We start from the raw sequence: 27,095 nt of genomic DNA on the forward strand, positions 1-27,095 counted from the left end.
AAGACACTGGAATACTCCCTGCCAGCTTCTATGAAGCCAACATCACCCTGATACCAAAAGCAGACAGGGACACAACCAAAAAAGAAAACTACAGACCAATATCTCTGATGAACATAGATGCGAAAATATTGAACAAAATTATAGCCAACCGGATACAGCAGTATATCAAAAAGATTGTTCATCATGACCAAGTGGGGTTTATCCCAGGCATGCAAGGTTGGTTTAATATACGTAAATCAATCAATGTGATCCACCACATCAACAAAAGCAAGACCAAAAACCACATGGTCATATCAATAGATGCAGAGAAAGCCTTTGACAAAATACAACATCCCTTTATGATCAAAACACTACAAAAAATAGGAATAGATGGAAAATTCCTGAAGATAGTGGAGTCTATATATAGCAAACCTACAGCCAACATCATACTCAATGGTGAAAAACTGGAAGCATTTCCCCTCAGATCAGGTACTAGACAGGGCTGCCCACTATCACCATTACTATTCAACATAGTGTTGGAAGTTCTTGCCATAGCAATCAGGCAGGAGCAAGGAATTAAAGGCATACAGATTGGAAGAGAAGAAGTCAAACTCTCCTTATTTGCAGATGACATGATAGTATACATGGAAAAACCTAAGGAATCTAGCAAGAAGCTTTTGGAAATCATCAGGCAATACAGTAATGTGTCAGGCTATAAAATTAACATTCAAAAGTCAGTGGCATTCCTCTATGCAAACACTAAGTTAGAAGAAATTGAAATCCAGAAATCAGTTCCTTTTTCTATAGCAACAAAAACAATAAAATATCTAGGAGTAAACCTAACCAAAGAAGTGAAAGACTTGTATACTGCAAATTATGAGTCACTACTCAAAGAAATTGAAAAAGACACAAAGAAGTGGAAAGATATTCCATGTTCATGGGTTGGAAGAATTAACATCATCAAAATGAATATATTACCCAGAGCCATCTACAAATTTAATGCTATCCCCATCAAGATCCCAAGCACATTTTTTAGGAGAATAGAACAAATGCTACAAATGTTTATCTGGAACCAGAAAAGACCTAGAATTGCCAAAACAATCTTGAGAAAAAAGAACAGAACCGGAGGCATCACACTCCCAGATCTCAAACTGTATTATAGGGCCATTGTCATCAAAACTGCTTGGTACTGGAACATGAACAGACACACTGACCAGTGGAATAGAATTGAGAGCCCAGAAATGAGGCCCCACACGTATGGACATCTAATCTTTGACAAAGGGGCAGAGTCTCTTCAACAAATGGTGTTGGAAACAATGGGTTGAAACATGCAGAAGAATGAAACTGAATCACTGTATTTCACCAAATACAAAAGTAAATTCCAAGTGGATCAAGGACTTGGAGGTTAGACCAGAAACTATCAGATACTTAAAGGAAAATATTGGCAGAACTTTTTTCCGCATAAATTTTAAAGACATCTTCAATGAAACGAATCCAATTACAAGGAAGACTAAGGCAAGTATAAACCTATGGGACTACATCAAATTAAAAAGCTTCTTCATAGCAAAAGAAACCACTACCCAAACCAAGAGACCCCTCACAGAATGGGAGAAGATCTTTACATGCCATACATCAGATAAGAGTTTAATAACCAACATATATAAAGAGCTTGCCAGACTCAACAACAAGACAACAAATAACCCCATCCAAAAATGGGGGGAGGACTTGGACAGAATATTCACCACAGAAGAGATCCAAAAGGCCGAGAAACACATGAAAAAATGCTCCAAGTCTCTGATTGTCAGAGAAATGCAAATCAAGACAACAATGAGATATCACTTCACTCCTGTGAGAATGTCATACATCAGAAAAGGGAACAGCACCAAATGCTGGAGAGGGTGTGGGGTCAAAGGAACCCTCCTGCACTGCTGGTGGGAATGTCAATTGGTCCAGCCTCTGTGGAGAACAGTCTGGAGAACTCTCAGAAGTCTAGAAATGGACCTACCCTATGACCCTGCAATTCCCCTCCTGGGGATATATCCTAAGGAACCCAACACATCCATCCAAAAAGATCTGTGTACACATATGTTCTTGGCAGCACAATTTGTAATAGCCAAAACCTGGAAGCAACCCAGGTGTCCAACAACAGATGAGTGGCTGAGCAAGTGGTGCTGTATATACACAATGGAATACTACTCAGATGTAAAAAATGGTGACTTCACCGTTTTCAGCCGATCTTGGATGGACCTTGAAAAAAATCATGTTGAGTAAAATAAGTCAGAAACAGAAGGATGAATATGGGATGATCTCACTCTCAGGCCGAAGTTGAAAATCAAGATCAGAAAAGAAAACACAAGTAGAACCTGAAATGGAATTGGCGTTTTTCACCAAAGTAAAAGACTCTGGGGTGGGTGGGTGGGGAGAATACAGGTCCATGAAGGATGATAAATGACATAGTGGGGGTTGTATTGTTAAATGGGAAACTGGGGAATGTTATGCATGTACAAACTATTGTATTTACTGTTGAATGTAAAACATTAATTCCCCAATAAAGAAATAATAAAAAAAGAACATTATTTACATGCTATCACTAAAACAACTTACTAGCCAGCAACTCTCAGGGAAGCAACATATAAAAGATTGTTTAGAAGTTAGGGAACTTGAGTCCTAGTTCCAGTTTTGTCAATTTTCTACCTATTTGGTTTCTTCAAATAAGAGGTGTAGGCTTTATATAGTGGTTGATAATCCTTTTCACCAATAAGGGTCTCTTTCCAAGTTGGAATTCTGATTACACATGGAGTCAGCACCCGCTTTCCCCCTATACTCTTCAAGGGACAACTGTATTACAAGCAAGTCTCCATAATGCTAAAGTCTTTATAATAAGCACATTTTTACAGATGTTTCCATTTCTTCTGTGTTTCCTGAAGATAGATTATACAGTGGCTTGAAAGGTGGCACATGGTAAAACTTTTGACTTGTAAACGTGAGGTCTCATGTTCAGTCCACAGCTTCACATATGTCAGAGTGCTACTCTGGTCCTTCCCCACTTGCCTCCCTTCCATCTCATGAAACAAGAAATAACTCTTCTTCATTATTTATTTATTTATTTATTTTATTTTTGCCTCCAGGGTTATTGTTGGGGCTTGGTGCCTGCACCATGAATCCACTGCTCCTAGAGGCTAGTCCCCACCCCCCTTTTTTTGTTGCCCTTTTTTTTTTTTTTTTTTTTAGCGGTGTTGTGGTTATTATTATTGTTGTTGTCATTGTTGGATAGGACAGAGAGAAATGGAGAGAGGAGGGGAAGACAGAGAGGGAGCGAGAAAGATGGACACCTACAGACCTGCTTCACTGCCTGTGAAGTGATTCCCCTGCAGGTCGGGAGCTGGGGGTTCCAGCCGGGATTCTTACACCAGTCCTTGCGCTTTGCACCACGTGTGCTTAACCCGCTGCGCTACCGCCGACCCCCAAGAAATAACTCCTCTAAAAAATATATATATATAAATCATATTCAATACAAAATGCAGTTCCAAGTTTGCATTTCTTTATAGCTCTTGGAACACAGACTATCAAATTAATTTCCAGTTTAGGTTCTGTCAATTTATAATACATCAGCAATATCTAAGAATAGTAATTTCATTCTACTCTCAACAGCACTGGATAGTAATCATACAGTTTTTTTTAAAACAGATTTTTCTTATTTACTAATGAGAAAGATAGGAGGAGAAAGGAAGAAAGAGAATAAGCGCATCACTCTGCACTCTAGTGCTGCCAGTGACTGACCGCCTAGACAACACTGTATCCTTTTTGGTTTTTTTTGCATTTGAAAAGGAGTATTACTGACTTCACAAGCATATCCACTACTGTGAGAATGAACACTTGAAGAGAAATGTACTAGATATCTGTTTGTAACCTTTAAAGCCCATGTCTGTTAATTTTACTATTTGGTATTTTTCATGCTTACTTTATAGATTTATGCATGTTATTCATCTGATGCTGATAATAACTTATTATTTTAAAATAGGTATTATTACGTTTTATAAAATACTAGAAACAAGGAAGCTGGGCGGCAGCCCAGTGGGTTAAGTGCACATGGCGCAAAGTGTGGCATAAGGATCCCGGTTCAAGGCCCCAGCTCATCACCTTCAGGGGGGTCACTTCACAAGTGGTGAAGCAGGTCTGCAGGAGTCTTTCTCTTCCCCTCTCTGTCGTTCCCTCCTCTCTTGATTGACAACAGCAATAACAACAACAATAATAATAACAACAAGGGCAACAAAAATGGCCTCCAGGAGCAGTGGATTCATAGTGTAGGCATCAAGCCCCAGCAATAACCCTGGAGGCAAAAAAAAAAAAAAAGTACTAGAAACAGTTTATAGATTCCTCTATCTTACAACAGAATTGGAGTGGTCCTTTCTAACTTTTGCTTCTATAATTATGTTATACATTGAATATGAACCAGAGAATTTTACTTTTTTATTTTTATTTATTTTTAGATTTTTGTTTATTAATGAGGAAGATAGGAGAAGAGAGAAAAAGAACCAGACATCACTCTGGTACATGTGCTGCCACGAATTGAACTCAGGACCTCATGCCTGAGAGTCCAATGCTTTATCCACTGTGCTGCCTCCTGGCCCACACCAGAGAGTTTTATAAGACTGGCTTGATTTTCCCTAGATTCCACAACTTAAAAAAAAAAAAAAAATCAAGTCTTACCTTAAAGTAACCATTCTTTCTCAGACTTTCAAGGAAACCAGCCCAAAGTGGTGAGGTAGTCACAAGGGATTTTTTGGAGCTAGAAAAATATGGGCTACATTTGGAGCATAATATCTCAAATCCATGAGCCTAGATGGAATGAATAGACAGAGTTTTTATTACTAGGTTACTGGTTTTTTTTTTTTTTTTGCATTTAGTCATGCTCAAGAATTAGTAGACTGCATACATGACCTTATGGATATTTCTAAAACTTAAAAAAAAAAAAAGAGAAAGGTTTATTTTGCTTACTTCACCAGAGAAAGATGGAGAGAAGAGACGCCTGAACATCACTCTGGCATATGCAGAGCCAGGGATCAAACTAAGAATTTTAGCTATCTACTACAAACCTCCTTCTAACAACTTTTCATCTTGTAAAAAAGTCTGACCCTATTCACAAGTTTCTCAGTCTCTACATACTGGGTTGTCAGTTGTCAGAAAAGTCATGACACATTTTTGCATAGGGAAACACATCTGACTTTTCCAACAACTCAATATTGCTAAGCATTATAAAGGGAAAGCAAATGATGTAAAACAAATTGTTGTTCTTTTTAAAGAGGTTTCTGACTGAATAGAAAACCAAAAATTTCTTGTTATAAAGAAATAATAAGAGGCCAGGCAGTGGTGCACCTGGTTGAGCACACATGCTATAGTGTGAAGGACCTACAGCCTCTCTCTCTCTCTCTCTCTCTCTCTCTCTCTCTCTCTTCCCTTTACTGTCTTCCTTTCTTCTCTTCGATTTCTCTTTTACTAAACATTAAAAAAATAGTAAGTAAAAGGAAGGGATCGTTTTATTTACTGAGAGAAAAAGACAGAAAAAGGAAGAAACCACAACACTGAAACTTTCTTTAATGTGATGAAGGCTGGGTTCAAACCTGGGTCGTGCATGTGGCAAAAAATGAGCTGGCCAGGCATCACTTCATTTTAAGAGTCTTATGATTAGAAAACCGAATAAACACCAGCAAGCCAGCTCATCTGGATAGTGTACCTGTGTTGTCATGTGTGTGGCCTAGGTTAGAGCCTGGGCCTCATCACACTGGAGGAAGATCTTGGTGTTAAGGAATATTTTACCCTCTCATTCTATCTGAAAAAAAGTTGGCTAAGAGCAGTAAAGCCCCAATGGCTACATTAACATATAAAGAAACACATAAATAAATACACATGACAAAAAATTTTAAAAAGGGAACTTCTCTGACCACTCAGTTAAAGGGCATTAACTGTTACCAATTTCTTGCTCATCCTTTCAGAAGTAATCTATGGGGAGTAGGGTGGTAGCACAGTGGGTTAAGCGCACGTGGTGCAAAGCGCAAGGACCAGCCTAAGGATCCCAGTTTGAGCCCCTGGCTCCCCACCTGCAGGGGAGTCGTTTCACAGGAGGTGAAGCAGGTCTGCAGGTGTCTATCTTTCTCTCCCCCTCTCTTTCTTCCCTCCTCTCTCCATTTCTCTCTGTCCTATCCAATGAGGATGACATCAATAACAACAACAATAATAACTAACAACAATAAAACAAAAAGGGCAACAAAAGGGAAAATAAATAAATATTAAAAAAAAAACAGAAGTAATCTATGCACTTAAGTAGATTAGTGTGTACCTGTGCAAGTATATCATTCTACTCTGTCACTAAGTGGCCGTGTTTATACTGTTCTGAACTTTATTTTCCATTTAGTCTTGTGTTTTGGAGACCATTACACATGTAGACACGAATCTATCCGTCTCACTTCACTCACAAACTGTAATTTTTCTATTTTCCTACTGACAGTTTGTGCTACTACAAACAATACTACCATGAATATCTTCCTATGCTGTGTACCCACATGATATATATAGAAAATACATGTCTAGAGTGAAAAGTGAAAATGAGTAGATATTTTTGTGAATTTTAAATGGAGCAACGTGGGAGGCGTTGGACTCAAGCATGAGGTTCCGAGTTTGAGATTCAGCACCACATGTGTCAAAGTGTTGCTCCTCTATTTCATAAATAAAAAATAAAACAAAGAAGAATCTTAAGTGGATACTGACATATTATTCTAAGAACTGAATCTCGTTACATTCCTGCCAATAATGTTTGAGAGCATCTCTTTATACATATTCATAAAGCATCAAACTATTTGATATTGTCCCACAAAATGGTAAATAAAATATACCTTAGATTTAAGATATTTATTATAACCAAAGGTCAATATTTTTATATATCTAAATAAAAAAATCATTTGTATTTCTCAATGTGTCATCATCTTTTCATTGCTTCTATTTTATTCAATTTTTTAATTATTGCCTTTATTTATTTATTGGAAAGAGGCAGTCAGAAATCAAGAGGCAAGGGGGAGAGAGGGAGAGAGACAGAGAGACACTTGCAGCACTGCTTCACCACTTGCAAAGCTTTCTCCCTGCAGGTGGGGGCTGGGGGCTTGAACCTGAGTCCTTGCGCACTGTAACATCTGCACTCAACCAGGTGCACCACCACCTGGCCCCTGTTCATTGCTTTTAAAAGACTTTAATCTATCAGTTGTTTTTTTTTTCTCTCTCACATTGATTTGTAGAAATTCTATTTAGGAGTTATCTCTTTGTCAGGGAGTCGGGCGGTAGTGCAGCGGGCTAAGCGCAGGTGGCACAAAGCGCAAGGACCGGCGTCAGGATCCCGGTTCGAGCCCCGGGCTCCCCACCTGCAGGGGAGTCGCTTTACAAGCGGTGAAGCAGATCTGCAGGTGTCTTTCTTTTTCTCCCCCTCTCTGTCTTCCCCTCCTCTCTCCATTTCTCTCTGTCCTATCCAACAACGATGACGTCAATAACAACAACAACAATAACTACAACAATAAAACAAGGGCAACAAAAGGAAATAAGGAAATATTAAAAAAAAGAAAGAAAGAAAAAGGAATTAGCTCTTTGTCAAGCAGACTGCAAATATAGTACGTTCTCAAGGTTCAAGCCGTTTGATTTAAGTGCGATTTTCTTTCCCACAGATAGATACCTAAATTTTACAAAATCAAATTACGGATCTTTCCTTTTATTATTTTATTTATTTTTAGATAAAGACAGAGATGCGGAGAAAGAGAGTGAAAGAGACCATAGTCCTTCAATGTCATGGGGCTGGGCTCAAACCTGGGGCACATACATCGCAAAGCAGCTCAAAATAGGCAAGTGAGCTATTCTAACAGGCTCCAAACTTTCCTTTTTATAACTTGTAAATTTAAATTATATCATAAAGGTCTTTCCTACTTAGATGAAAAACATGTTCTCTCTGTTTCTTGCAAATTTCATGGTTTCAATTTTTTTCCCATTTAGTCATTTATTCTCATTGGAATTTATTTTGGTAAAGGTATACGGGGGTCAACTCCAACTCTGAGATGGTTTCACATCAGTTCTATTGTAACTTATCAAATCGTACATTTAATACATTTTCCCTTATCAGAAATGTCACATTTTACTACATTCTCACACATATAGAGTCTATTTCTAGACTTTCTATGATGTTTATTATTCTGTGAAGAGTCTTTTAAAATGAAGGAAAAAAACAGAAGTGTTTGGTGAGTATTACCAACTTCATGCCCAGTTCGTGGGCCCGGTACTGAGGGTGAGATGGAGGAGGCAGTGTGTACCCACTCCGCCGATCTGGTACAAATCTTTGTTGCACTAACTGTGCATACAGGCATTTAGTGAAAGTGACCTAGACATTGAGATACAAAAACAAGACTTTTCATAAAATTTTTTTAAATGTATCATTCATAATTAATAATAGTAAGTCCATTTACAAGGTTCATGTTCATATAAAACCCAAAGACACAACCTGCTCACTATTTTCTAGTAACGTATTTACTGAAATGTAAGTCAGATAGCATAAAATTTACTCATGTTATCTACTTTTTGCTTATAACTAGTGAAATTCTTATCAAGAGTTATAACATGGCAATTTTGATGAATAGGCCATGAAGAGCAATTCTGAATTTTTCTGGAAAAGTTGAATTGTTTTGTTTAGAAGGAAATAATGAGGACCCAAAAGGTGGTACACTCATCTGAGCACACATTATGACCATGTATAAGGAGCTGGGTTTGAGTCCCAGCTGCCCCCTGTAGATGGGACACTTCACAGTGGTGAAGCAGATCTCCAGGTGTCTTTCTCTCTCCCTTCTCTATCAATCCCTACCCTCTCAATTTCTAATAAAATAGAAAAAAAAAAAAGGGAATAATAATAAATGGTTGGCTAGAGTGGTGGATTTCTCATGTAGGCACTGAGCTTCAGTGATAATCCTGATGGCAATAGCAAATAAATTAAAACAAGGAAGAAAATAATGGTAGCTCAGGGAGTGGCATAGGGTAGAGTGTCAGACTTGTAAGCATGAGATCCCAAGTCTGATTCTCTCTCTCTCTTTTTTTTTTAAATATTTTTTTATTATCTCTATTTATTCATTGGATAGATAATGGTTTATAAGGCGCACCAATCAGGTGTGTGCAGGTACAAAGGTAATGTGCGAACTGATTGGTCATATCGTGATTCTGATTGGTTTACAAGGTGCACCAGTCAGTATTTATTAAACAGAGACAGACAGAAATTGAGAGGGAGGCAGGATGGCCGAGGGGTCTAAGGTGCTGTGCTCAGAAGTCGAGGGGGAAAGGGGTGATAGAGAGGGAGAAACAAAAAGACACCTGCAGCACTGCTTCCCCACCTGTCAAGCTTTCCCCCTGCAGGTGGGGACTTGGGGGTCAAGCCTGAGTCCTTGTGCATTGTAACATGTGTGTTCAACCAGTTGCACCACCACCTGGTCCCCCAAATTTGATTTTCAACATTACATGTACCAGACTGATGCACTGGTTCTCTCTCTTACAAATAAATAAATAAAAACATAAGTAAATATTCAAATAGGGAAAGTATGGTCAGGAATGGCTTGGAAACAATCAAGAGATAAAATAGGGAATAAGGTTTATTCAAATCTTTCTCTACTAGATGGGAGAGACAAATGTTTATTAATTTGCTTGGAGGAAACAGTATTTCCAATTATTTTTAGTAAACAATTAAAATAAAGTTTAACTTTCCTTCCAGTGAAAGAAGCTAAGTGATCAAAAGAGATACCTTTGTGTTTTCCTTTATACCTGTACTCTCCCCTTACGATGCAGGAACTATCTTACCGACGTCATAACTCGTGTTTCAGGCAAGAATGTCTTGAAAATACGACAGGCTCGAAGGTCAATGGGATCCCGTAAATAAAATGCCTGAACTCCTGCAGCCACCAGCCTGGGCTGATATTTCAGCACTGCTCCGATGCCGGCTGGAAGGAAGCAGTGTGCTCGATGAAGGGACGCTTGGATTTTTTCTGGGTATCTGTGACAGGTGACATAGCAACTTTTACAGTGTACAAATGTTGAGATTTCAAACATCATTTACTTTACCCATAATCTTCTTTTGGGTTCATGCAAGAGTGAGATGAACAGAGCAAATGAGAAGACAGGAAAAAGATACGACACAGAGGTAAAGATAAAGGTAATGTATGTACCAGCAACTACAGAAAGGGAGAGGAAAGGAGAAAAAGTAGAAGTAAAAAATTAAAAGGGGTTAATGTAGCTCAGTGAGAATTCTGTTCTGCTTTGGAAGGATTAAATCTATAATATAGTCTTCTAAAGACTGGTGCAAAGTATACTGAAATAGGACTGAAGGAGATTTGTCATACTGGTAAACTTTATAGTGCTAAACATTTGATACTCAAATTTGAATGCACGAACTGAAAGGTTATAAGGCTAAGACATTCTCTTTAGAACAGAGGCTAAAGTGTCCCAGGAGTCAAAGAATCACATATACAGCTCAAAGAAAAACAGGGAAAATAAATAAAACTAAATGAGTGAGCTCCCTTTGGAGTCCTAACATTACAGTCCTAACATTTTTAACTATGGACACAGATAAACTGAGCTACAATAGCTAAGGTAAATGCAAAACATATTGGGACTGAGCTATAATACTTTTGGAATGGGAATTAAAAATATATCTATTAAATCCTTTGAAACTAAGATTAGAACTATGTTTTTGTTGTTTTTTTTTGTCTCCAGGTTATTTCTGGGGCTCAGTGCCAGCATTACGAATCTACTGCTCCTGCAGGCCATGTTTTTCCATTGTTGTTGTTACTGTTGCTGGATAAGACAGAGAGAAATTAAGAGAGGAGGGGGAGATAGTGAGGGAGAGAGAAAGATAGACACCTGCAGGCCTACTTCAGTACTTGTGAAGAAAGACACCAGCAGGTGGGGGGTCAGGGGCTTGAACTGGGATTCTTACACTTTATACTATGTGCTCTTAACCCGGTGTGCTGCCACCCGCCCCCCTTCTTTATAATTATTATATTTATTTATTATTGGATAGAGACAGCCAGAAATTGAGAGTGAAGGGGGTGATAGAGAGGGAGAGACAGAGAGACACCTGTAACACTGCCTTACCACTTGCAAAGCTTTCTCTCTGCAGGTGGGGACTGGGGGCTAGATCCTAGGTCGTTGCGCATTGTAACATGCGTGCTCAACCAGGTGTGCCACCAGCTAGTCCCATTAATTTATTTGTTTATTTATTTTTTAACCAGAGTACAGCTCAGTTCTGACCTATGGTGGTGTAGGGACTTGAACCCAGGACATTGGAGCCTCAGGGATTAGAGTCTCTTTGTATAGCCATTATGCTACCTACCCTCACCCTTCATTAGTAAGGAAAGTATCATTTTTCTTACCCTCTGATGCGTCTATTCACAGCAGCTTGTACAGACTCTGAAGCCAGAATTTTTTCTGGGTGTGTTGAGATTATATTCAATGCTTGTGCGACTGTGGGGGTTGTGGTGGGTAACCACGATGATGCTTCATGTTTCCTTGGTGCAGGGATGATGCACAGTTTCCCATGGTGAAAAAACACCTGCAAAATTGTATATTTAAAAGGCACTGACAGACTCTAGGTACATGTGAAAAATGCTAAAACTTGAGTTTATATCTGATGATTTTCCAAACTTGGATATACTTACCCTGTTGGTACTATTATCAGGATCCAACCATTTTGGGAGGAAGTCAGCAGCTTCTATTAACAAAAATTCACCATCATTGTCTTCAATCCTAATGTAAAAGAAGCTCTAATTTTATATTCCAAAAGCACATATTTGATAGTTATAGAAACAGAAGGTACATATCTGCCAATAATTAAAATGAATTGATTCCCATACATTTTTTCTTAAAGTAAACATGACTATGTACTCAGTGTAGACTGTCATACCAAAGCAAATTTTTAAGTGTCTGTTAAGTAATTAAGGAGAATATAGGTTGTAAAAAGGAAATTTGAAGATAAGGAGCAACAGTAAGCACATAAACAGAAAGCAAAAATATAAAAACATATATACAAAGTGTTGGGATGTTTCATATTGGTTTGGTCTCCTTCCCCCCCCACCTCTGAGAGAATTGGTTTGGCCCTGGCTAGTTTCGCCCCTCTTTCTCCCCACCCCCTATGCTAGATAGTTCAGGAGTTCTTGGCGCAGCCGCGTGAGGGGATGCAGGACAGATCTATGTGGTGATTAGTGTAAGGGTCTCTCTCTGCCGCCAGAGCAGAAAGACAGGAGAGCACATGCTTGCCCGCTCGTGAATAAAGCTTCTCTGCCCAGCCGTGTGTCTCTGGTCGTCTCTGTCTACCACCGCGAAGCTAGCCCGGCCTGCTGGAGCCCCAAACTTAAACGACAACAAAGTACTATGAAATTCAAAAAGAAAGAAAAATAACATATAGTTGAGATTTAAAAAGTTTTTTGAGGAGATGCTATTTGGGCCTTGAAGGGGCAATTTGCACCATTTAAAAAAAATTTTAATTTCTGAGCTGGTGATATAGCTGAAACTTTAAAAGTCACTTTTGAGAGTCTGGCGGTAGCTCTGCGGGTTAAGTGCACATAGTACGAAGCACAAAGACCCTTGTAAGGAACCCGGTTCTAGCCCCCGGCTCCCCACCTGCAGGGGAGTCACTTCACAGGTGGTGAAGCAGGTGTCTAGGTGTCTTTCTCTCCCCCTCTCTGTCTTCCCCTCCTCTCTCCATTTCTCTGTCCTATCCAACAATGATGACATCAATAACAACAACAACTACAACAACAATAAAAAGCAAGGGCAACAAAAGTGAAAATAAATATAAAAAAATTTAAAAGTCACTTTCTAACTTTGCTCCTATCTTTCTACAACTGTTTTTGTCTGTTTATCCTTCTAGAGTGGTTTTTTTTTTATACACCACTGGTGTTATTGCGGAATCCACTGCTTCTGGAGGCCATCCCCCACACCCTTTCTTCTCATGTGATAGGACAGAGAGAAATGGCTTGAACATGAAACAGGCTTGAACTGGGATCCTTACACCAGGCCTTGCACTTCAGGCCCTGTGCGCTATCACTCAGCCCCCTATTCTCTCTATTCTTTCTTTTCTTTATTTTTTTTTTTTGCCTCCAGGGTTATTGGTGGGGCTTGGTGCCTGCACTACAAATCCACTGCTCCTGGAGGCCATTTTTTCACTTTTGTTGTCCTTGTTTATGTTGTTATTGCTGTCACTGCTATTGGATAGCACAGGGAAAAATCAAGAGGAGGGTAAGCAGAGGGGAAGAGAAAGATAGACACCTACAGACCTGCTTCACCGCTGGTAAAGTGATCCCCCTACAGGTGGGGGAGCTGAAGGCTCAAACTGGGATCCTTAAGAGGGTCCTTGCGCTTTGCACTACTGCCCGTTCCCCCCATTCTCTCTATTCTTAAGAGCATTTCCCTCTCCCTTCAATTTCTGTCCAAAATAAATACATAAACTAGTGTTTTTCAAATGTACACCTGAAATCCTGATATAAGTCTTCAACATTATTATTATTATTATTATTATTATTATTATTATTTGTTTTACCAGAGCACTGCCCAGTTCCAGCTTATAGAGGTGCTGGGGATTGAACCTGGGACCTTGAGTGTCTCAAGTTGTTGTGTTGCTAATGATGCTATCTCCTCAGCCTAACTGTTTTCTCTTTTTTTAAAGATTTTGTTTTATTTATTAATGGCAGAGAGAAGAGAAGGAACCAGAGCAACACTCTGGCACATGTGATGCTGTGGCTCAAACTCAGGGCTTCACACATGTAAGTTCAATACTGCAGTCACTTTGTCATCTCCTGGGCCACCAGTTCATACTGCTACTTTCTGCCCTGCTGGGGTAAAGGCTGGGAGAGCAGGAGATCAGAATTGGGGCATGCCTCGGGAAGCCAGAATAATATGTTATGTGGCTAAAAGCCCTCTTCTGGCATAACTTGGTAATTACAAAGAACTATTTAAAAAAAAAAAAAAAACTGAAGTATAATAGATGCTGTTATCATAGTCCAGGAGGTGGTGCAGTGGATTAAAGCACTGGATTCTCAACCATGAGGTCTTGAGTTCAATCCCCAGCAGCACATGGACCAGAGTGATGTCTTGTTCTTTCTCTTCTCCTATCTTTCTCATGAATAAATAAATTTATATATATATATATATATATATATATATATATATTGCTGTTATCTACTGATTTCTCTTTAAATTTCTTCTATACATAATTTCTCAGATATTATGTAGGTATGGCCTAGTGGAGGAACAGTAAGTAAATCTGTGAAATGTAAGTAAAAGAACAAAAGAACAGTAAGTAAATCTGTGTATGTATATACAAATATATCTTTAAATTTTATTTATTTAATTTGATAGGACAGAGAGAATTGAAAGGAAAAGAAGGACAGAGAGGGAGAGAGAAACAGAGAGACACCTGCGGCACTGCTTCACCACTCGTGAAGCTTTCTCCCTGTAGGTGGGGACTGGGGGCTTGAACCTGAGTCCTTGTGTATGGTAACAAGTGCACTTAACCAGGTGCACCACCACCCAGCCCTTCACATATATTTTTAAAAAGATCTGCAAGACATTTAGTGGTCATTACTTTTGGAAAATCAGAGTAGTACACTCTTTCGTACTGTCTGAATTTTGTTTACTATGAGTTTATGTTCTCTTACAATGAGAATTAAAAAAATAAAACCTAAAATAAGCAGGTTTTGTTTAAAATTTTATAGAAGTTGAACTTGCCCATGATACTTTTATTCCTCAAGGAAAGGAAGCACAAAAGAAATGAAAAAACAAACAAACAAACAAACAAACCCAGAAGTCACTTTTAAGTCTGACATTTAAAATTTGTACAATTTTCACCAGACCATAGGAAAAAAATTTACTAAGTGAATAAATGTAGGAAGTTTCAATAATGAAGTTCATTTAAAAGTATTAAAGTAACTATACCTTGCAACTAACTCTGGAAATTCCTTTGTAATTTGCTTTACTAAGTAAACAATGAACCATTCATCTTCAATGTTATCCCCAAACTTTGTCATGCCAAATATATGAGCAGGAACATCTCCTAAAAAACATGAGAACAAGCAACCAGAGTACCAAATCAATTTGTCAGTGGGAATGCAAACAGAACAGTTTTACCTTCATCTTGTAAGCCCTAAGTGGTACCTGGCTAGCAATGATTTAGCTATTACAATAGGATTTGGGGTCATAATGCCAGATAAAAAGTAAGACGTCATCTTTTGAGGAGCTGAGGATCCAAGAAACAGAGTTAACAACCATGCTACTTAACAAGGTTGTGAACATGTTGGTGCTGAAGGTTAAGAGAGCATCAACAATCTGCTATCTGACCTACGCTCCTCTCTAGGAGGATTATATACCAGAACAAAGAGGGATTTATTCCTACAATGCAAGCGCAGTTCAACACACAAAGACCAATCAATGTGCGGTGTGTAACACTAACACAATGAGATGAGACAAGTGCATCTCAGTGTCTCAAGAACTGCCATGGGAAAAACAAGAACAAAAATAAAAATTTAAAATAATAATAATTAAAAAAAGAACCAAAACAAGTGGGAAAGACAGCTCATTCAACTTTTCTCCTCGCTCTCCAGATATTTCAATTGTCTTCAACTGGGGAAGATCTAATCAGAGTGTCTGTTTTTTACCTATCTTCTGTGTCTAATTTCAAACCAAGCTACTTTACCCTTTAAGCAACTCTTTGGACTGGGGAGATAGCTCAGCTTGTTGGTACACCAACTTTCATGCCTGAGGCCTTGGAGGTTGAAGGTTCAATCCCTAACACTACTTTATATCAGAGTTGAGCAGAGCTCTGACCTCTCTTCTCTCACAATAAATAAATTTTCTCCTCCCTCTCTCCCTTTTCCTTCCTTTCTTCCTTCCTTCCTTCCTCCCTCCCTTCCTTCCTTCCTTCTTTCCTTCCTTCCTTTCTTTCTTCTTTTACCAGAGCACTGTTCAGCTCTGGCTTATGGTGGTGTGGGGTATTGAACCTGGGACTTTGGAGCTCAGGCATGACAGTCTCTTTGCATAACCATTATGCTATCTACCTCTGCCCAATAAATGTTATTTTCTTTTAAAAAGCAAATTGAAGATGCTAGGGAGGGGAGCAATATGATCAAATTAGTATTTTACAAAGGTAATTGGCAATAGTGAGAAGAACTGAAGACAAAGGGAGCAGAGGAGTTAGTAAAGTGGCTTTTAGATTATCCCACATAAAAAGAATAGAGACAGGAATCAGGCGGTGGCGCAGTGGGTTAAGCGCATGTAGTGCAAAGCACAAGGACTAGCAGAAGGATCCCGGTTCAAGCCCCCAGCTCCCCACCTGCAGGAGAGTACACTTCACAAGCGGTGAAGCAGGTCCGCAGGTGTCTGTCTTCCCCTCTCTGTCTTCCCCTCGTCTTTCCATTTCTCTCTGTCCTATCCAACAACAACGACATCAATAACCACAATAATGTTAAACAACAATGGCAACAAAAGGGAAGATAAATAAATAAATATTAAAAAAAAAAGAATAGAGACTAGACTATACCTAAACAGATGTAAGAAGGGGTCATTGCTGGGAAATTGTGCAGATGCATTCACATCTGCCATGTTTTCCCCTCAGGCTAGTTCCTGTGAGAGTTGGGACATTCTGGGAGTGCCTGTTCCCGCCATGTTATGCCCTCAGGACATTGTCTATATCCCCGCGATATCTGGAGTGCTTTGGTTACTCCTCCCCCCTCCCATTCTCAGGAGAGTTATCATCCTATCCTGGAGTGCTATGGTTACTCCTCCCCCTTCCCATTCTCACGAGAGTTATCATCCTATCCTGGAGTGCTATGGTTACTCCTCCCCCTTCCCATTCTCACGAGAGTTATCATCCTATCCTGGAGTGCTTTGGTTACTCCTCCCCCTTCCCATTCTCGTGAAAGCTACTCCTATAAAAACCCTTCGTTTTTCCGCACCTCGCTCTCTTGCCGGCGCTCCACTCTGGTGTTCAGACGCAGGAAAGGTTACTGCGTGAGGCGGCCATTTTCTCTACCTCCACGTGGCCCAACCTGCTTCTCTAACACCCAACTCTGAGGTGCCAGCGCGAATAAAGATTTGTGTTTCCTCTTCGCTCTGGACCCCCCCTCTCTTCTCTGTGGCCCACGCACTACAACATCTGGCTCAACAACAGGTCATGTTTAGGAGTACTCAAGAAGTGAGTAGGTGACTAAATACGAAGAAGGAAGGAGTGTGATTTTTGAATTACTGGCACAGTTTGGATAATGTAATAAAGATGGAGTATTTCCTGCTAGATTTCTTGCTAATGACTGCTAAGTTGAGGGTCACATGATGGTATTACAAGATGGCAGGTTCCTGACTTGAAAAAAGTCACTGTATTAATAGAGTCTTAGTCTCCTACCGACAATTAGTTTGAGCAAAGCTATGACAAATGGTAGGACAGAGCAGAGCCCCTTACTTGTCTAGAGGTAAGATACTTTTTTTTTTTTTTTTAAGAATTTATTTATTTATTCGTGAGAAAGATAGGAGGAGAGAAAGAACCAGCCATCACTCTGGTACATGTGCTGCCGGAGATCGAACTCAGGACTTCAAGCTTGAGAGTCTAGTGCCTTAGCCATGCACCACCTCCAGTACCACTAGAGGTCAGATCTTAAGCACCAACAACACATGGAAGTATCAAATGCACTTCAAAATGCTAGTGAGAGGCAAAAAAAAGGTCATAAAACCCAGTTGCTGCTCTTTATATGCCAGGCAAAATCACAATACGAGACAGAATACACATTATCAAGGATGAGGAATATAGAAAAACAGCTCTAAAAAAAAAAAAAGAAAAAGAAAAACAGCTCTAGTGGTCCAGGAGGTGGCATAGTACATAAAGCACTGGACTCTCAAGCATGATGTCCCAAGTTCAATCCCCGGCAGCAAATGTATCAGAGTAATGTACTAGTGATGTCTGGTTCTTTCTCTCCTCCTATCTTTCTCATTAAATAAATAAAATCTTTAAAAAAAGAGAGAGAGAGAAAGAAAGACCTAGTTTGAGCCCCTGGCTCCCCATCTACAGGGAGGTCACTTCACAGGTGATGAAGTAGGTGCCTATCTTTCTCTCCCCCTCTGTCTTCCCCTCCTCTCTCCATTTCTCTCTGCCCTATCCAACAATGACATCAATTAACAATAATAACTACAACAATAAAAAACAAGGGCAACAAAAGGAAAAATAAATAAATAAATATTAAAAGAGAAAGGAAGGAAGAAAGAAAGAAGAAAAGAAAACAGCTCTAGCTGAACTATGGTTAAGGATAAGGAAGCCTGGGAGTTGGGTGGTAGCGCAGCGGGTTAGCATGCAGTGCCAAGTGCAAGGACCAGTGTAAGGATCCTGGTTTGAGCCCCCGGCTCCCCACCTACAGGGGAGTCACTTCACAGGCAGTGAAGCAGGTCTGCAGGTGTCTATCTTTCTCTCCCCCTCTCTGTCTTCCCTTCCTCTCTCCATTTCTCTCTGTCCTCTACAACAACGACGACATAAATAAGTACAACAAAAAAACAATAAGAGCAACAAAAGGGAATAATAATAATAATAATAAAAAGGATAAGGAAGCCTGAATCTATTTAGAAGAAGTTCAAGATATATTATGGCACAGTGAAGTAACTTCAACTCAAAAGGACAGTCATAGTACTAATCACATTAATAATGTTTAGTTTATATTGATTCTCAAGGTAATGGCTAACAAATTAAAACTTAATTTCAGGGCTTAGCTGAATGAACAAAGGCAAGCATCATTAATCTAAAAAGTTCAGGATACTAAAGTCCTGACAATGAATGATCTGTTAGCTAATATGTCACCCTTGTCCGAATATCTACAAACTATACCTATCAAATGAAAATAAGTAAAAAGAACCTTACCTTTTCCAGGTTTATATCTGAGGTTGAATGGCTGATTCTGCCAGATGTAGGAGACCAGCATAGGTGCAAACTGGGTCATTATTCTCTCAATATACTTTTGAAGAGTCTCTTCGTGTTTCTCTGGTTCCCTTGGTTCATCTGCTATCAGGAACAGGTGGTACTTCACAGTGTCTTCCACTGCAGCAAGCTTCATATTTTCCTCCATTCTTCTTTGAAAAATACATCAAAAGATTCAATAGTATAAATCATATAGAATAATGCAGAAACAAGAGCCTACTCCTTAAACTACTTCAGGTGCTTCCATTAACACTGCTTTCCAAAATGAATTATCCACACATCACCATCTTGCTTTTTTTTACCCTGACCATGTCCCATCTCAAGTACAGTGTCACATTCTCTCTCTCTCTATATATATATATATAATACACACATATACACACACATATATTTCTTTTTCTTTAAATGTTAAGTTTTACTTTCCTTTTTTAAAAAAATTATTTAATTTTGTTACCCTTGTTGTTTTTTATTGTTGTTATTGATGTTGTCATTGTTAGGACAGAGAGAAAGAGAGAGGAGGGGAAGACAGAGAGGGGGAGAGAAGGACAGACACCTGCAGACCTGCTTCACTGCCTGTGAAGTGACTCCCCTGCAGGTGGGGAGCCGGAGGCTCAAACTGGGGTCCTTATGTTGGTCCTTGTGCTTTGCGCCACCTGCTGTACTACCACTACTGCAGACTGACTCCCCCCCCCCCCTTTTTTCTTTTTACCAGAGCACTGCTCAGCTCTGGCTTATGGTGGTGCAGGGGACTGAACCTGGGACTTTGGAACCTCAGGCATGAGAGTCTGCTTGGATAACCATTATGCTTCTACCCCGCCCTTAATAATTGTTTAGCACATATTACACTTCAAATTAACATTCTCTGTACTTAGACTTATGTTGAAAAACTGATAAAATACACTCCACAGAAATCCAATATCACTTTTTTTTTTTTGTAACTAAAGAACATTTATTTGTTTTTCCACTAACACTTCATCTTGAGGACACAATCAACTATTGTCACCACCCCCACCCCCCACTCCACCTTGTAGAAGGGTTAATATAATGAGTATTATACGGGTATGAACATTTGGAAGGACTGGAACCAACATAAACTGACAAAGAATCACCTCCATCTAAAACATCATAGAAATGATTGAAGTAAAAAAAAAAAAAAAGAAAAAAAAAGTGGGAGAAAGGGGCAAGTGGACTTTAGCTTGAACCAGATCCTCACATTTTCTCTAACACTGTCTGTATGGGTTAGAATGTACCACAATGGAAACAGGATTACCGCAATACAAAACCTTCGCTATAGGAGGCTGTTCCCTTCCCCCATCTGTGTTCTGAGCCCAACCCCACGCCCCTCATGCTTCCAGCTTATTTCCCAGCCTGTTGGGCCTGTCGACGACCAAGAAGCATACAGATCTTCTCTTTAATCCAGTCTTTGTTATAAGGTTGGTATGTCTGGGTTTCAGCTCGGTAAACAAGACAGCTGAGGTCTGCCAGATCATCAATAAAATCAAACAACTGACTGATGTCGTATGTGATAGAGGGACTGCTGGGATTCATTCTTTTCAGATGCTCTTCATACATTTTACAAACACCTTCCATGCATTCATTCACGGATTCGTAGTCTGCTGCCTTGTGGCCTCTTGGTAGCTGTACCAACAAAATGGTGTGAGACACGGCACCATCACTTTCTTTTTTTAAAATTATTTAAAAAATATTTATTTATTCCCTTTTGTTGCCCTTGTTTTTTATTGTTGTAGTTATTTTTGTTGTTATTGCTATCGTCGTTGTTGGATAGGACAGAGAGAAATGGAGAGAGGAGGGGAAGACAGAGGGGGGAGAGAAAGATAGACACCTGCAGACCTGCTTCACCGCCTGTGAAGTGACTCCCCTGCACGTGGGGAGCCAGTGGCTCCAACCGGGATCCGGGATCCGGAGTCTTGCGCCACGTGCGCTTAACCAGCTGCACTACCGCCCGAATCCCCCAATATCACTTTCTTGCCTCGGGATATATCTTGTATATACTAAGAGGTGGTAGCTATCTGCAAAAGTAACAGTTGCCAGTTGAGATTATGTAAAGGAAGGCAAGGTGGGTGGCATACTCTAAGAGACCAATTTTGAGTTTTTGTTTTCTCAGTTCTCTGTATCGGATTAACATAATAAAACAAGGTCGAGAGGAACCTGGATCTTCTATCCAGCCACTCTCACCAGTCTGTGCAAACCATAAATGAGCCTTTCAACTGAACCACAGGGCCAGACACTGATGCTGCCTCTCACACCTAATGTCAAGGACACTTTATGTTAAGAAATAAGCGTCCTGGAAGTCGAGCTGGTTAACAACAATAATAACTACAAAAAGAATTAAAAAAAAAACAACAATGGCAACAAAAGGGAAAATAAATAAATGTTAAAAGAAAGAAAGGAAGAAAGAAAGAAAGGAAGAAAGAAGCGTCCTGACTGGAAAGGACTTGAGATCACTTAGGCTTACTGTAAGCTTGATCATTCTGAAGTTACTGTACAGTTGAGAAAATAGGGGTGGGGGGAGCGGCTGGTGGCGCACCTAGTTGAGTGCACTTGTTACCATGCACAAGCACCCAGGTTCAAGTCCCCGGCCCCCACCTGCAGGGGAACCTCACAAGTGATGAAGCAGGGCTGTAGGTGTCTCTGTGTATATATGCCTTTGTGTTTCCCCTCACCCCTCAATTTCTCTCTCTTGCCAATAATAAATTAAAATATTTTAGAATTCTTGGGGCTGGGTGGTTGCGTACCTGGTTGAGCGCACAGGTTACAATGCGCAAGGTACCAGGTTCAAGCCACCTGCTGGAGGAAAACTTTGCAATTGGTGAAGCAGTGCTGCAGATGTCTACCTCCCTCTCTATATCCCTCTCGATTTTTGGCTGTCTCTATCAAATAAATAAAAATAATAAAAATAAACAAAATAATATTTAAAAAAAAAAAAAAAGAACGAAAATCGGGAGCAGTGAAAGCGAAACGACCAAGCAGCAAAGGGCCTGGCTTGCAACCCAGTTCTAGTATATTTACAGAGTAGACTCCCTCCTCCTCTCCCACCTGACAAATCCAGGCCGGTTGAGCTTACGGTTCTCCTGCCTCTCCGCCAGACCGCACCGGCACCTTTTCCTCAGCAGCCACTCCCCCCGCGTGAGCACACGGGAAAGTCTCCTGCCAGCCCCGGTCCCTGATCGTGGACCAGGCCAGACGTCTGTCTGCGGGCCGAGACAGCAACACTCCACAAGCCGCTGAACCCCGGAACTCCAGCGTCACGGCTCCTGCGAGTCGGCGGGAGCATTAGATTGGCGCCCGGGCTTGACGTCACTTCCGTCCCCTCGAGCAGCAGGGTGGGCGGGGGACTGGAGAGGTGGGGACTCCCCGAGTGGTCGTGACCTGCGGTCTTGGCGACGGGGCGTGACGAAGTCAGAAGGTGGCGGGAGAGGGCCGCACCGGAGCCCGGGGGAGGGCCTGGCCCGGAGGCCTCCACCCTGGCGTGCCCGCCGGGGCCGCGGCCGAGGAGGAAGAGGATGATCTCCAGATACACCCGGAAGGCGGTGCCGCTGAACTCGGAGCTGTGAGTGCAGGCCTCTGCGGGGTGGAGCGGCCGGGCCCAGCGCTTGCTTTTTTATTTGGGGGGTCCTACTCCCTCGTCTCACCCTCGACCCGTTCTTTTCCTTTCCTTGGGCCAGGGAAAGAATGTTTTCTTCGGCGTTCTCTTCCTGCCAGGCTTGCTGGGCGCAGGCTGCCCCTTCTGTTTTGTCACCAGCGGAGGGTGTGTTGTCAGTGCTGTCCTGGGAGTGGCCCCCCGGCGCTGCCCCTCTGGGACTCAGACTTTGGTGCAGTTTCCAAGGTGCTTCAGGCCCCAGTCAGTGGCCGGTGACAACTTGGGAAATAACTAGCAGGTGGATGAACTGCAAGTCGAACACGTCTAGTGCCAGGCACTTGCAAAGTTGCTTCAGTGCTGTGGCTCGCTGAATTCTTTTTTTTTTTTTTTCCCCTCAATTCATTTATTGGATAGAGACAGAGAAATCCAGAGGGAAGGGGTGATGTAGATAATAGTTGAATATTCCTATGTCATAACCTTGTTTTTATTTCCCTCGTGTCCTGACCTTATGGCAATCAGAGGTTGCTGCTGCTGCAACCCTACCCACCCCCACAACACACACTCCTAAGCAGAACAGCCAGAGGTATCCCCGTGAAGATAAGAGCTGTTAGGGTAGAAATCCAGGTTGCCTGGACCTAAGGAGGAAGAGATGAGTTCCCGGCTGCTTGTATGCAACTGAAATGTAAGCATGCCTGTAAAATCCTATAAAGCTAGAAGTCACCCCTATAAGAGGCGCAGAGAAATTACCGAAATTATTTAGTTCTGTAGTCCACCCGTGTATAAAATCTCCCTTTTTCACCTCACCGCCTCTGGTCTTGTGTTTGGGGATACTTTTTGCAACAGGGGGAGATAGTGATGGAGAGATAGAGGGGGCAGGTAGCACACCTGGTAAAGCGCTCACATTACAGTGCACAGGGACCCGGGTTCAAGTCCCTGGTCGTCACCTGCAGGGGTGAAGCTTCATGAGTGGTGAGGCAGGGCTGCAGGTGTCTCTCTGTCTCTCTTCCTCTCCTCTCTATCCAATAATAAATAAACAAAAAAAATTTTTTAAAGAAAGAGACTGAGGGACAGAGAGACACCTGCAGCCCTGCTTCACCACTTGTGAAGCGTCTCCCTTCTCCCCCTGACAAGGTGGGGACCGGGTCGTGAACCTGGGTCCTTGCTCATTATAATATGTGCATTAGACCAGTTGTGCCCTCCCCAACTCAGTTATATCAACAAAGATACTGGATTTTGGAAACAGTTTGGAAAAAGGTTTTTTTTTTTTTCAGTATACAGCTTGATAATTTCAATGCTATATTCCAAACAAATGTATAATGAACTATCTGTCCTTCACCCCCATTCAAGTTAGGAAAGTTTTAGTAGAGCATATTTGCTTCATCTGTATTTTTCTTTTTTTCCCATCCTGACCCTCATCTGTGAATAAGGAAGCAAATCTCAGCACTGACGTTGTCCCCTATATACTTCAGACTCTGAGCACCGTAGATATTTTCTCATGTAATGTCAGTGTCTTCAAGTTCTTATTCCTTAGCAGGACCCACATTTCTGATCCATGTTGATTCAAATCAAGCAATCACTAAATAAGAAAATATAGTTAACTCTGCACAGATCCAACCTCATCATTGGATAAATAATTTTAAGTAAAACACCCTCCGATTAGGCCCTTGTTTTATTTTGTATGCTGCCTGGGAGATAGAGCTCAGAGTACACTGCATTCTTTGCAAAACTGGGTATCCCTGGTACTGGGTATGGCCAGAGCTGTGCTCTGGTCTTTTATTAAATACTTTTTTCTTATAAACCTACTACAGTTGATTAAAATCTCAAACTATCCTTTTGTTCAGAGATGCTTCAGATCCAGACTCCTTGGATTTGAATCCTTTATAACTTACTAGCCGGGGAGTCCAGCGGTAGCGCAGTGAGTTAAGTGAACGTGGCCATGCAAAGCACAAGGACAGGCATAAGGATCCCAGTTGAAGCCCCCCAGCTCCCCACCTGCAGGGGAGTTGCTTCACAGGTGGTGAAATAGGTCTGCAGGTGTCTGTCTTTCTCTCCCTTTCTCTGTCTTCCCCTCCTCTCTCCATTTCTCTATGTTCTGTCTAACAACGACAATAACAACAATAATAACTACAACAATAATAAACAAGGACAACAAAAGGAAATAAATATTTTTAAAAAATAATAATTTGCTAGTCATGTGACATCAAGCACTTAATCTCTTTGTACTTGTTTCCTTTCTTTGTGAAGTAAGAGTACTAGAGATTGATAGTATATACTTACGTAAGAACACTTGCGAAACTGTGTTATACGTGCTGTGTTTCATAAATTTATGTGGCTGCAGGATTTGTGGAGAAAGAAGGCCAGCCATAGATGATTAGGACTAGGACACAGAATAACTGACCCCATAGTTCTAGTGCATATGTTGAACCTCCAGAGCTACACTGTACAGTAAAATGTAACTCACATATATTATTTAAAGATTTTAGATAGTTACGTTAATTTTGTACCTTTTTAAACTTTTTCATTTATTTTATTCCTTGCCAGTAGGAGTATTGCTAGACCTTGGTGGCTGCATGATCCTCCATTCCCTACTGCCATATGCACGTGTGTGTGTGTGTGCGTGTGCGTGTGCGTGTGCGTGTGTGTGTGTGTGTATAGATAGAGAGAGGAAGAGGAGGACAGACACCTGCAGCACTGCTCCACCTCTCCTGGAGGTTTGACCCTGCAGGTATGATCTGGGGACTGGGGACTTGAATCTGAATCCCTGTGCATGGTAATATGTGCACTCTACTTGGTAATCCACCAACCAGCACTGGGTTTGTACTTTTTAATTTTGAAATAATTGTAGGAACCCATGAAAGTACAGAATTAGCACATAGAGTCCCATGAATCCATTACCCAGCTTTTTTTTCTTTTTCTTTTATTGCCACTAGGGTTATTGCTGGAACTTAGAACCAGAATATCACTCTGGCATATATGATTCCAGGGATCAAACTCAAGACTCCATGCTTGTAAGTCAAGTGCTTTAGCCACTGAACTACCTCCCAGGCCACTGGAGCATTTTGACTGACCACAATTTTTGACCACGAGTCAGTAGATGACTGACTTCTAGAGCAGCTTACTTAAAAGTATATACTTTTTTTCTTTACAGAAAATATATAGTTTCTTTTTTTTTTTGGATTCTAGCTGCTGGGGCATGGTGCCAGCACTATGAATCCACCACTCCTGGCTGCCATTTTTTCCTTATTTATTTATTTATTAAATTCAATATGATAGAGAAATTGAGACAGGAGGGAGAGACAGAGATAGACACCTGCAGACCTGCTTCACTGCTTGTGAAGCATCCCCTCTGCAGGTGGGGAGCTAGTCCTTGCACTTTGTACTATCTGCACTTAACCAGATGCATCACTGCCCAGCCCCAGAAAATATAATCATAAAAAATGTAAGTATAAGGAGTCGGGTGGTAGCACAGTGGGTTAAGCACATATGGCGCAAAGCACAAGGACCAGCATAAAGATCCAGGTTCGAGACCCCGGCTCCCCACCTGCAGGGGAGTCGCTTCACAGGTGGTGAAGCAGGTCTGCAGGTGTCTTATCTTTCTCCATTTCTCTGTCCTATCTAACAACAACAACATCAATAACTACAACAACAATAATAATAAAAAAGGGCAACTAAAGGGAAAATAAATAAATAAATAAATTTTAAATAAAAAAATATATATAAGTATAAAAAAATAAGGGTTTTTTTGTCTTTCACAGGAAAGGACTAGCAAAACATGCTTTTACTTATCATCCTCTTCCAGAGCAGCCAGATGAAGCTTCCTCTACAAATGACAGCCATGACAAAGATACGAGCTCCCAAAGGTATCAACATGACTGTGTACTTGTAACCTTATTACATGCAAACCCTTCAGTTTTTTTGTTTTTTTAGAATTGAAACATTTTTTTTATCATGCTTTCCATGCCATTCAACTTTCCTTCTGGCAATAACTAGTAGAAGCAATATCATGCTTATTTCTGTAACCTAGAAAAAATATTATGAATTTAAAGCATAAACTTAAGAGGAGCCCATCAGATCTGATTTTATTTTTTTATTTTTCAAATGATTTTATTTTATTTTTTTTTTGCCTCCAGGGTTATCGCTGGGGCTCGGTGCCAGCACTATGAATCCACTCTCCTGGAGGCCATTTTTCCCATTTTGTTGCCTTTGTTGAAGTTGTTATTGTTATAGCTGTTGATGTTGGATAGGACACAGAGAAATGGAGAGAGGAGGAGAAGACAGGGGGAGAGAAAGATAAGACACTTGCAGACCTGCTTCAACACTTGTGTAGCAACCCCCCTGCAGGTGGGGAGCTGGGGCCTCGAACTGAGATCCTTAAGCTGGTCCTTGCGCTTTGTGCCATGTTCATTTAACCCGCTGTGCCACCACCCAGCCCCCAGATCTGATTTTAATCCTGGCTCTGCCACTTACTAGCTTTGTAACTTTTTTTTTTTTTTTTTTAAAGATAGA

The 27,095-nt window shown here is 40.8% G+C and overlaps 3 protein-coding genes across 8 annotated transcripts in view; 1 reads left to right on the plus strand and 2 right to left on the minus strand.

Annotated features, from left to right (window-relative positions):
• Positions 1–22,348, minus strand: part of ECD (ecdysoneless cell cycle regulator) — a 34,928-nt gene extending 12,580 nt beyond the window's left edge. Inside the window, exons 1-8 of one of the 2 annotated variants that reach the window (XM_016195334.2) lie at positions 22,046–22,348; positions 18,932–19,137; positions 14,977–15,094; positions 11,703–11,790; positions 11,418–11,596; positions 9,847–10,039; positions 8,261–8,389; positions 4,690–4,818 (exon numbers count right to left, since the gene is read on the minus strand). In XM_016195334.2, coding sequence (XP_016050820.1) covers positions 4,690–4,818; positions 8,261–8,389; positions 9,847–10,039; positions 11,418–11,596; positions 11,703–11,790; positions 14,977–15,094; positions 18,932–19,136 — 1,041 coding nt within the window. In that variant the 5' untranslated portion in view covers position 19,137; positions 22,046–22,348. The remainder of the gene's footprint in view (positions 1–4,689; positions 4,819–8,260; positions 8,390–9,846; positions 10,040–11,417; positions 11,597–11,702; positions 11,791–14,976; positions 15,095–18,931; positions 19,138–22,045) is intronic. The other variant, XM_060203402.1, reaches the window with a different exon arrangement.
• On the minus strand, positions 20,020–21,479 carry LOC103128560 (enhancer of rudimentary homolog). The gene is made up of 2 exons (XM_060191332.1): positions 21,455–21,479; positions 20,020–20,667 (listed from the first exon to the last, which is right to left on the minus strand). Exons 1-2 carry the CDS (start codon positions 21,477–21,479, stop codon positions 20,345–20,347), a joined length of 348 nt encoding a protein of 115 aa, XP_060047315.1. The 3' UTR covers positions 20,020–20,344.
• A 17-nt stretch (positions 22,349–22,365) lies between the features above and the next one.
• FAM149B1 (family with sequence similarity 149 member B1) overlaps positions 22,366–27,095 on the plus strand; it is a 39,423-nt gene continuing 34,693 nt past the window's right edge. For 4 of the 5 annotated variants that reach the window (XM_060203518.1, XM_060203476.1, XM_060203555.1 and 1 more), the window contains exons 1-2: positions 22,366–22,559; positions 26,345–26,449. In XM_060203518.1, the coding sequence (XP_060059501.1) occupies positions 22,513–22,559; positions 26,345–26,449 (152 nt within the window). In that variant the 5' untranslated portion in view covers positions 22,366–22,512. The remainder of the gene's footprint in view (positions 22,560–26,344; positions 26,450–27,095) is intronic. The other variant, XM_060203656.1, reaches the window with a different exon arrangement.

Source organism: Erinaceus europaeus, chromosome 1 (genome assembly GCF_950295315.1).
Source record: "Erinaceus europaeus chromosome 1, mEriEur2.1, whole genome shotgun sequence".
Lineage (NCBI taxonomy): Eukaryota > Metazoa > Chordata > Mammalia > Eulipotyphla > Erinaceidae > Erinaceus > Erinaceus europaeus.